Raw genomic sequence first — 11788 nt, 5'->3', positions numbered from 1 at the left:
ACTTACTGCAAGCCAGCAGACTTACCATCAATGTGTATTATCCTGACCTACAGACTCTGAAATCAATTGTAAGGTATACGATTCCTTTAACCATTTAATAACTCTGTTTTATTAATAAACCTTTAGTTGAATTACTAAAGGAATTGGCTGCAGCATGATTTTGGGGTAAGATCGAAAGCATATATTGACCTGGGGTGATTTGTGTAACTTTTCCTCAGGGTGCCCCATGACATTTTTATTACCAATATTGAAGTTACCAACATTCATTCCCTTACATGGAAATGCCAGGGTGTATTTGTATGGGAAAGAAAGGAAGAGAGCATTTTGACAGTTGGCTTAAATAAAAATCTTGAACTTCTAAAGCACTTTGTATTAGGTGTCTTCTCAAAAATGAGAAATAGTTACTTATCCCCATTTTTGTGGAAGGGGAAACCGAGGCAAGGAGAAGTTATGTGATTTGCAAAGATCACAAATGAAGTCTGTGAAAGCGATGGGCACAGGTTTCTAACAACACAATATTCTACCTTCCACTCTCCTTCTGATCCTCAACCAAGTTTTCTGGTTGATTTCATAAACCAAATCGGTATTTTGCCAAACACCAAAAAGTGTGAATTCACTGTCACTGCATGTAGAAATGTTCCTGCGGGGAGATACACATCTTGCATTTGCAAGGATCCCAGGACATCATAGAGTGAGAGTCTTATTCCAAAGTATTTCAGTATGGAGCAGCTGTGTTTACAGGTCACTTTGAATGCAATGTGCCATAGTTCAATAATCCTACTAATATGTATTTCATGAGGCCAGTTGGCCATACAAATAATTAGAGAGATACCAATTTCATTAAGAGTCTTGACCCCCGCCCCCCCATTAGGGTCTGTAGCTACAAATAGTAATAATCTGTTCTTTTGACAGGTGTAAATTATTTATGTAAATAATGCATAGTACACCCCAAAATATTCTGAAATAGCATCTGATCCTGCAAGTACTCTCATGAGTAGCCCCTGACTTCCATGGTGCTATGTGAATAAGGGTTACTCCTCCCACGAAGAGTCTGTAATACTGGGCTTATATTTTGCATAACCAATTAAGTTTTGTACTATGGATTCACTAGGGCTTGATCCAACTCAGTGAAATATTCTTTTTGACTCCATTAGAAACTGAACTGGGTCCTCTATGTTTTGACTATCAAATGCTTTGCTGAGAAGTGGGGGCAAGAACAACCATTTTTTGGCGTGTTTGGATCAGCCAGATACAAATTAGTGTGCTGCTACTCCCTCAAAATGTAATTAATTGAGCCACAGTAGAACTAGCTACCACCTATACCTTGTCCAATTTAAAAAGTTTGCGCTCACACTGTTGAGACTACCTCTGAAATAGTTACAAAAAAAAAATTACTTCCTTTCAGGTTATCAATAAAGAGACAAACAGGGTGTAAACAATGCACACGAAGAGGAATCAAGTCTGAAATTCTTAACATGTTTTATTTTTCAAATGTGTAAACACATCAAGAATGTAACACACAAGCATATACAATTAAAACAAACAAAAAAATATGAAAAGCAGCCAATCAGTAGAAACAAAGAAGCATCTTGGGGAATCTTTGTTGTGTATTTACACATGAAAAGGGTTGTACGAAGATGAAGTAGGAGTTGCCAGTCAACAAACAAGTTTTCAGATACCTAAATCAGCTAATCTGTTTGTTCTAACTAAAACATTCCATTATCTCTTTTTAGGAACAATTAAAAAATAACTATTTCCTAATGCAATGTAAAAGGTATCATTACTGCACATAGAGGACTTTTTGTAACTTGTTAAATTTAATAGTTTCTATTGTTTAAGAGAAACACTCAAAGATAGCCAGAGGATTTTTACAACTTATATACCTCAAGCCTGTTTTCTTCAATCTTTTTGTGTCACACGGCATCATTTGTTTCCTTTCTTTCACTCCAGCTAGTCACAAGGTGCCACTTTCAATTTAAAAAAATAAATAAAATTGATTCTTATCGATGGATAAAGAGGACCCCAAATTCCAAATGATGTTGAAAATGATTTTTCTTTTATAGTGCAAACAAGTTTTTCTTAGAAGAATTTTCACATTAATGAGGCAAATACAGCCCAGTAGCAAAAAGTAGGCAGGACATCCCTTATACATAGGATAAAAGGAAAAAGGCAGATCTGAAGTACATGGTTATGTTGCACAGTGATGGAGATGTGGATGGAGAGGGACTTGGAAGGATTTAGAGAAAATGGATCAATAGCACCAAAGCAGAACTTTAAATCAAGGCTCTTGAAATCCACTCAGTGGATCACCGAGTGACAATAAAAGAGCATTTATCAGCATGTCTGACTATTTGAACTGCCAGTGAAAGCCTTACAATAGTCACAATTATAGACCTGACAATGCTGAGAATGTAAATGCTGCTTTAACAGCTGCATCACATCACAACTGACTATACACGAAGCCTGAAAGAGTCAACAAATTATGAGTTCCCAACTATAACAATAGGACCACGATTATAGGGCAGGAACTTCAATAGTAAATAACATAACATGGCAAACTAGAGACTAGGTATTAGCAAAATGTGTTATAAAAAGTACAAAAGTTTCAAAAATTTCTAAAAATTTCTTTGTGGTGGGATGAGAGAGTAATCTGTGGCCTGGAATTATTATTATTGTTATAAAAAATACAGAGACTGTATGAAATGGCTGGTTAACTTCTTGCAAATCAAACAAAAGGCCCATTTGTACACTGCTTTGGGTGAATGCTTGAAGGCTGGCCAGACAGTTGGTAAATTTAAATACTTGCAGTAGACACAACCCTGCCAGTGGAAGATGGAATGACAGAAGGATTGTGCACGGTGGATAATGCACTCTACAGGGGTGTGATTTCTAAAGCGCACAAACATGCTGTGCATTAATTAGCCCGTGTTAACCCTGCTGGTGCACTTTAACCCAGTGCTGTTTTAAACAGTCTTGTGTGAAAGTGCACTGGCAGGGTCTACAATCAAAATTTCTTTAGTGTGGTGGGCATAAGTCAAATTCCCTTGATATTACTCCAGTATATGATTCTCCCAACAGTTCAGTCATCTGTGCCCAAATGGCATCCCAAGAATCCACCACAACTTTTCCCCATGTTAAGCCCATTCTTCCAAGAGGAACAGTGTTGCAGCCACCAAGGAGTGCTGGGTTAGATTCTCATCCAGAGTCTGTTAATGGCCCCTTGCACTGACTGGTAGAGGTCATCATTGCTAGACCCATGCTAAATTCAGCAGTTCCCAGCTCCTGCAAACTTCCCCCCCCCCCCTCATCCCATTGCCCTTTGTAGAATGTGTTTCCTCTTTGTCTCAAGTTAATTTTGAGCTTTTGATTTCAATACCTTCCCTTCCCCACCCCTAATAAAACTCACAGTGAAGTCTACTTGTCTCACCTGGTTTAAAGTAAGGACCAAGTTCTATGTAACTTCTGCCTAAAGCCACAAATCCATTCAGAGTCTCTGAAAGGTTTAAAAAGCCTGGTCCTGAATTAGGAGAAATCAACAAAACCAAACTTGGTATTGGGTTTTGTTATGAAAGTTTTGCACAGTTCTAGTCATTAACAAGTGACGTAAAGGTTCTGTCACCTCCCCTGGATCTTGTAGACCATTGCACCACTGGAAAGATCAGCAGAGCTCATAAACTGAGCACAGATCAGTTACATGGCCATGCCTGGACAAGAACACTCACACTCTGAGTGTGATACCCTCTGAAACGTAAGAGTACAGAAATGTCATTTGCTTACCAAGATGCCTGAGCATGTGTATAATTTGGTTCATGCATACCAGAAATCTTTTACTCATAAATCTAGAAAGTATTGTAAAATAAAATTTAAGGGGTGGGGGGGAAATCAGGATTTACAAGATCCATATCAATTTTCAATAGCAATTGCTTCTAGACTTTTCTTTGTAACTTCAAACCGATGTTTGGTCCTCTTTTCCCTCCCCATCATTTAATTTTCTAAGCCAAAAAGTTTTCAAATTTTTAAAATTTACCTTTATTATTAATTATTATTATTATTATTATAAGTGTGTAAAAGCTAAGAACCACGGAAGTAACAGACTACACCTAAATGTACAGGATGGGTAGCATAGCACCCTTTGCAACCTCACCACCATTCAGTAGTAGTAGTTACCTTCACGTGACCCTCACCCAAAGATGTTCAACCACATGTTCTCTAAGGTTTCAGAAACTGTTTTCTTTTTTTCCTTTTTTTTTTTTTATTAAAATGAAGATTAGAAAGAGATTGATTAGTTACAAGGTTCCCAAGCTGTGTCATCTTCCTCGATCCTGATGCTTCTTCGTTTTTGTCTTTTTCTTTTTGTCCTCCTTTCTGGGTTTCAATGCACAGACGCACGCAGACACACCAGCAATAGCTTTGGGAAGGTCAGTTCCTCTGTACCACTTGTTTTTCTCCTTGTCATACACCTGGACAGTTTTGGAGAAGACAGTGTCTTCCCAGCTATAACCTCCAAGAATATAAATCTTGCCTTCCCAGACTGCCACTCCAGACTCACTGTTTGCTTGAAACAAGGGAGAGACTCTGGTCCACTGGTTACACTGAGGGCTGTAAGACTCCACGCTCAGAATGTCAAAGCGTGCCATAGTTTCTATGTTGTCATCACTGCCGCCAATGGAATAGATGTTGTCCTCCAAGGTGCACATGCTGTGCCATCCCCGAGCAGTGATCATTGGCCGCTTTTCCTCCCAGACATCTGTGCGGTAATCATAGCAAAGGAGATTTTTTCTATAGGGACCAATTTGGTAATCATGGCCACCCGAGATATAAACAAATTCCTTGTAGACAGTGCCAGCATGCCCATAGGTAAACCTAGGATAGGCAAACAACAACTTATTGGTTTTGCAGACTAGTGCAAATATTTAACAGTGATTATTAAATATCAGTGCAGCACATACAGCGAAGAGGTGGGTTATTTCATATCTGTTACATTTAAAAGTGATATTTAAAATTGAACTAAATTATAATAAAGTTAGTTAGTTATTCAACGGGGGTCCACTAAAGAGTAGTTTGGGCATAAGCTGTCATGGGTAAAAAACCCACTTATTCAGATGCATGGAGTGAAAATTACAGATGCAGGCATAAATATACTGACACATGAAGTCAGTATATTTATGCCTGCATCTGTAATTTTCACACCATGCATCTGAATAAGTGGTTTTTTACCCATGAAAGCTTATGCCCAAATAAATCTGTTAGTCTTTAAGGTGCCACCAGACTCCTTGTTGTTTCTGTGGATACAGATTAACGCGGCTACCCCTCTGATACTAAAGAGTAGTGTTTGTTCAACTTTCTCAGCAGCATGGAAAAGGCTTTAGGAAACAGCAGAAGTGGCACTGCTCTCGCTAGTATTATTAAGTAAGTAATAAATTATTTGGGTCTATTAAAGTCTCAAGGAAAGTGTGGAGGAAAAATAAGAAAGGAAGATTTGCTGGGCAAGGAGTAGTTATGAAGGCTTTATGGGAGCAGTGATATCATCTGAGTGTGTGGTTCCTTTGGCTTCCAGCAGATGGAGTGTAACTCATGCAGAGTCTAGCCCAGGGGTAGGCAACCTATGGCACGAGTGCCGAAGGCGGCACGCGAGCTGATTTTCAGTGGCACTCACACTGCCCAGGTCCTCGCCACCAGTCCAGGGGCTCTGCATTTTAATTTAATGTTAAATGAAGCTTCTTAAACATTTTAAAAACCTTATTTACTTTACATACAACAATAGTTTAGTTCTATATTATAGACTTATAGAAAGAGACCTTCTAAAAACATTAACATGTATTACCGGCACGCAAAACTTTAAATTAGACTAAATGAAGATTCGGCACACCACTTCTGAAAGTTTGCCGATGCCTGGTCTAGCCTGTGCTAAATTTAGGATTGGTGAAGTGGCGTTATATGAAAATAAAAACAATTCACTAACTGAGTGTGGGATTTTCAAAACCAGTCAGCTTTAACTTAACTTGACTTCCATTGACATCAACTCCCATTGACTTTAACAGAAGCAGAGTTAGACCAATGATGAGTGTTTTTTAAAATCTCACCCTAAATTTGTATGCCAAGGAGGACTTTCTAACCATAGCACGGGCCAGGTAACATCATCATCTATAAAAAAAAAAAAAAACCAGCTTCAAAGTACCTAGAGCTTTAACTTGCTTTATCGCCTTTTTTTAAAAAAAGATCAGATTCTGACAGAAGCCAGTCACCTCAGAGAGAAGTACCCACAACTGCAAACCCACTGTAACTTTTTGCTGGGGATTTTTTGTTAGTTTGAGAGTCCCCAGTGAGAGTCCACAAACTCAATCCTCAGCACTCCCATTCCCAGAATTTAGGAAAACACGGGTTTAGATTCACCAGTCAGAGAAATATTCAAGTTTAAATCAACCAGGGAAGGGGGAGAGGGGAGGGAGAGGAGAGGAGTTCTATATTCCTCCTTTGCAAAACAGGACCACTGTTCTGGGATACCCTATAAATCTAAATATGGAATATGACCAGAAGATCCATGACTGTTTGGAATAAAGCTTAAGGAGGCAAGCAAAAAAGTCACCTGTTTAATTTCCTCTGTTTTAATTCTGCTATCAAAATTGCTGATGACTATGAATATGCAAAAACAAATATCTAGAGTTGTATTTCCTAGAACAGCAAACCAAGCTCAGAAAACTCTCTCAGTCTCTATAGGAATAGAGCTCCGTGACAGGAGCTCCAAAGAGAATTCTGAGGCTGTGCTTGTTACTTCGTTGTAAGTTTACAAAACAAAAGGTTTGCAACCAAATAGTGGATTAAATAAGAAATGGCACTGAGGATGGATAGAAGTATCAGATTATTAGAATTCTCTCACTCGCCACCCCCTGAAAAGACAAAACCACTCCCCCCCCCACCTCTGCATGCATCTAGTTCCGAAGCAGCTAGTTCTTAGACAGTTATATTCCCCCCTATTCTTGCCATATAAGAATTCAACATTTCTATAAATTGTTGCAGCAGCAATAGATTATAGTTAAAAACACTTCCCTCCTACCAGAAATCTGGGATTGCCATAAAGGAATTGGCAGAGGATGCTATGATTAGCTCTCTCTACTCTCCCATTTGAGTCCAACATATATCTCTGTAACAAAGACATGGACAGCTGGGAAAGTCAGTATAAAACCAGAAGCGCATGCTACTTCCTACAGGGAGACTCACACCCCTCCAACCCCATCTATTCTTGTAATACAGCCATTAAAGAACATGATTCCTGAAGCAGTTATTTTAGCTTCACACTGAAGTGGTTTAAACAGTGTTAGGCCTAATCCTATGACCCCCGAATCCATATTAAAATCGGTTTAGCATGAAATGATTTAAAACCAGGCTTAAACATGCTCAGGACTCAATGTGGACAGAGCCTAAGAGTTGTTCCTATTTCACAGAGCAAGAGTCTTTCTCAGCTACAGACTGCAAACTCTTTTGGCCCACTAGTGTAGCTTCTTCCACATCTATATAGTGCCAAGAACAAAGAAAACCAAGGTTTATCTTAAATTATCATTTTGAGAGAAGACAAAAGATGTATACTTGTTAATCCAGGTGCATGCAAAAGCCCATGACCCAGCACTCCTTCACAATACTTCTGTGTGGAAGATTTGTTATTGAGACATACAAGCAAGCTCCAACTATAGGATGCAGAAGGGTCCTTGAGCTGGACTACAAAGACCACCACAGTGCCATCTCACTTGGTGAAACGGTGCCAAGTGGCTGGCGCATGGCCGTCCGAGTAGCAGCACATTCATACAGAGACTTTGGCGTGAAGACGCCCCAAGACTTTGTTGCATTTGACCAAGTCAAGACTCTCAGAAGAGGCTTATAAACTCTACATGAAGCGAGAACAAGTTGAAAGACATTTGAAAGCAGGATTCAAACTCAGATGTTTTGAGCGACAAGCTGAATCTGCGCTAGGACCTTTCAGCATGTTCTCCCCACACAAAACTAATTGAGTTTATAGAGGATGCTGAGCATCTGCTGCCCTCATTTAATACAATGGGAGCTGGCGCTGCTCAGTAGTTTTGAAGGGGGAAAAAGGGGGGGGGGAACCCACATAGGCCAAATGAGCTTCCCTTATATGCTGTGTTGCATTCTGTTGTACTGCTGATGTGGACAGGATCAACAATGATCAGCGCCCATCATAGCAAATCAGTCCACAATGGCTTTGTGTTTGTTTTTAGAGACAATTCTATTGACACTGAGTGAACTCAGCTGACTTTTACCTATACCAACAGGACAGCAGAGTATAATAATGGCTGAGTGAGGGACGGCATTTGACAGCCCCTTTCAGTCACAGGTGGAAAATCTAGCATAGACACAGCCATGGAAAATGCCCCGAGATTTCTCCTTTCTGCTTTCTGACTGCTGAACAACTTCACTGGATAGCATGAATTCTACTGTAGGCAGATTCCTGTGAAACATCAAGTTGTCCATCCCGTCATTACTTTCTAACACAGCAGCCGATCTGCTGAAACAGCCTAGTCGTGTTTCAGCTAATCTGACTTAAAATGTGCTTGTCCACAGCCACACAAACCAAGCAGACTTAGAAATCATAGCAAATGGTTTCGCACACCTAGCTTTTGTCACCTTGAATTCTCCACAAACACCATTGCTTAAGCCTTTGAAACCGATGTGGGTACAACAGGACTGCGGTAGTTTTAGAACAGGCCTAGTCATGCTCCCATTGAAGGCACCAGGCATTTTGCCATACATGTCTAAGGGAATGTTGTCAGACCTGCTGAGCAGAGGTGTTAAAGAGGAAACGGTTTCAAGCCCCAATATCAATTAGCGATGCCGTGCCAGTTTCGAAGAACCTTCCCCTGATGCAATGCAGTGCGAATTACAGCTTCGGCTGCAGTAGAGTCGCATCCCGAGAAAAGCTCAGAATTTCTCTTTTTAAAAAAAACAACTGGATGAGTAGCACACTCTTCACCTGATATTCTGAAGGGCTAAGGGCCCACAACCCCAAGTCAATGGCAGCTGCAGGTGCTCATTTTTCAATGGTAGACAGTGCCTGTCCTGCAAAAATATTTCTGATATTAAGGTGGCCTGACACTTCCCTTGATAAGATCCTATTTTTCAGCTGCTCATAATTTTGCCAAACTTTAATCATTCAGGCAGAAATTTTCCATGCGAAGTGTCTGCCTCGGATGGAATTTAGAAACCAGCCAAAACGGTTTAGCCATTTTCAAGTACCAGGCTGAGGTTTTGTTTTGCTCATGTCAAAAATTCTAGCAACCATTTCTTTCAAAAGGCTGAGCACCACCAGACTGTAGATCAGGGACTTAAAATATGGCCAGGGGGAGGAGGGAGGTAGTCCTCTGTATCAGGGTTTTGCAGTCTCTATGAAAATCTGTCCAAATTTGGCAAAAATGTAATATAATTTTCACCTGCCCAGGAGAAACGTCTTCAATTTTAGCAGCTATAATCTTCAATGATTCTGTCCTCACTGAGCATGCTCCAAGCCCTCACAGCTCCTACTGCTGGCCAGACCACACATGTGCCACCCCCACCGAGAGACTCAGCATGGGCCCTCTGGTATAGGCCTACAGAGATGAAGCTTTCCTTGCCATTACTGGTCCAGTCCAGGGTGCGGCCAGGCTGGAGGGGGTGTGGGAAACTGACTGAGAGCAGGAGGGGTGTGTGCAAAGACTGAAACTGGCTGGACATGGATACTGGGATTAGGAACCAGGGGAGTATGGGACAGGGGAGTCTGGGACTGGTTGGGCAAAGAAACTGGGAGCTAGCTTGTTGGGGCAGTGGGGTGGGGGTTGGGTGGGAATATGACAGATTGGTGAGGAGCTGGAGGAGAGACTGGGACTGGCTGCCAAGAAGACTGGAACTAAGAACTAGTGTCTATGTGCTGGGGGGAGAAATGGGGCTTGGAGGACAGGAAAACCGATCTGACAGGGAAACGGGGGGAAACTACCACTGGGTCAGCAAAGAAACAGAGAAGGAACTGGGGGTGGAGACTGAGTGGAGAGGGAGGGGAAAGACAAATCGGACAAGGAACCTGGAGGGAGAAAACTAGAACTGGATAGGCAAGGGCAACGGGACTGGTACAAGGAGCTGGAAAGGCGAAGAGAGGACTGGGACAGGGACAGATTGGAGGGGATAAGACAGACAGGGTCATGGTTGGGGAGGGAAGGGGGGCGACGGGAGATGCAATGATCTGTGACTACTAGAAAACACTCCCCATCAGAGCCTATAATGGAACCCAAGATTACAGAGCCTCACCCTTCCTCTGCTGTCAGCAAACAGCTGTGAACCCATGGAACAGAAAAACTGGGAAAGAGAGAGAGAGAGAGCGCGCTCACCTCAAAAGCAGCTGAGAGCCTGGTGGGTGACCCTGGGGTGAGGCTTTTTGGGCCAGAGGAGCAGGTTAAAAGAGCGTTCTTGGTGCTGAGCAAAAGAAGCTGTTTCCTGTTATTTGTTTCCTTCTGCATTCAGAGAAACCACACTTTGTTCATTCTTTTTGTAATGTAACAAAACTGCAAAGAAAACACCAGACTCCAACAATTTCTACTTCCAATTGGAACATCTCCAGGCCTGCAAAACTTTGAGTAGCCACTCAAGTCAAAAAGGGACAGCAATATTAACATACTTGCAGAATGCCACGTAACAGTAATCGCTGTAGTTGCCACAGGAACATTATTTGACCGTGAAGGGGAGGGGTGTGGGTAGGATTGTCCACAACTGTATTAATATGTAATCCACATGTGATCTAGGGGGTGGCTTTCCCTAGGCAAAAATGGCAGTCAGGCCCTTAACTCTTACTTGTGCAGAAACCACTCCCCCATACCCAGGAGGCTGGGGGATTTGATGGTGTTTAATCTCAACTGCCAGACCCACATATATGTGCGGAAGAATATCTGCCTCTTGTTTCTCAGGAGCACTGAGCCTGGTTGTTGGTCCAGGTCATATTCACATAGCTACACGTGTCCAACAAAGAACTGGAAAAAGGAGTCCTCTCTGCCATCCATGTCTACACTAGCTGTCTAGGATTCTGAAATTTGGCAGCTAGGGATTGAACTGTTAGTATCAAAGAATAAGAAACACACCACAAATTCTAGGCAAAGCAGACTCTGAAGGATTCTACTGGAGATACCACCTAACAACAACCAAGCAAATGTGACCACTGAAATCATAGGCTGCTGTGCACTCTGGTAACACAACATGAGCAGCAGCTACCTTTACGAACCTCAGAGACTCATGCAGTATCATGAACTGCCACCATACCACTGGGAAAGATCTCACTACCACCTTCAGAAGGTCACCACCCTGAAGTTCTAAGTATCAGTTTGGGATGTAAGTAAAATCAAGGGTCAATGGTGCTCCCAATACAATTAAAGCATCCTCAAAAGTGGAACGACTAAGTTTTAACTTGGATTGCACAACCGTGGCACATGGATCTCTCCATGTTGCCATGTGTACAAGCAGCCAGCATAAAAATACCCGCAAGGAAGAGCGGGTGGCAAAAAGCCCAAAACAGAGGACATAAAATACATGGTGCTAAAGATACCCACCCAAATAATGCCTTTCACCGAGATCTAAACAATCAGAAGGGATTCCACTGAGACCAACCTGAGGAAAGACACTCTACAACCACAGAACATGAAAGGAAAAGGTCCTTTTCTTTGCCCTGTTATAGCTATAATCTCAAGGTGGAGACCAAAGACAACCCCAGTGGACCTCAAATTCATGGCCTCGAGGAGACAGCTGCTCAGATATCATGGGC

The 11788-nt window shown here is 41.7% G+C and overlaps 1 protein-coding gene across 3 annotated transcripts in view; it reads right to left on the bottom strand.

Annotated features, from left to right (window-relative positions):
* Positions 1–1460: 1460 nt before the first annotated feature.
* Positions 1461–11788, bottom strand: part of KLHL36 (kelch like family member 36) — a 28664-nt gene continuing 18336 nt past the window's right edge. For all 3 annotated transcript variants that reach the window (XM_039503350.1, XM_039503352.1, XM_039503349.1), the window contains one exon: positions 1461–4863. In XM_039503350.1, the coding sequence (XP_039359284.1) occupies positions 4308–4863 (556 nt within the window). In that variant the 3' untranslated portion in view covers positions 1461–4307. The remainder of the gene's footprint in view (positions 4864–11788) is intronic.

The sequence above is a fragment of the Mauremys reevesii genome, linkage group 16 (genome assembly GCF_016161935.1).
Source record: "Mauremys reevesii isolate NIE-2019 linkage group 16, ASM1616193v1, whole genome shotgun sequence".
NCBI lineage: Eukaryota > Metazoa > Chordata > Testudines > Geoemydidae > Mauremys > Mauremys reevesii.
Note: the sequence above shows the minus strand (reverse complement) of the source record. Positions and strands in the feature narration are given on the sequence as shown.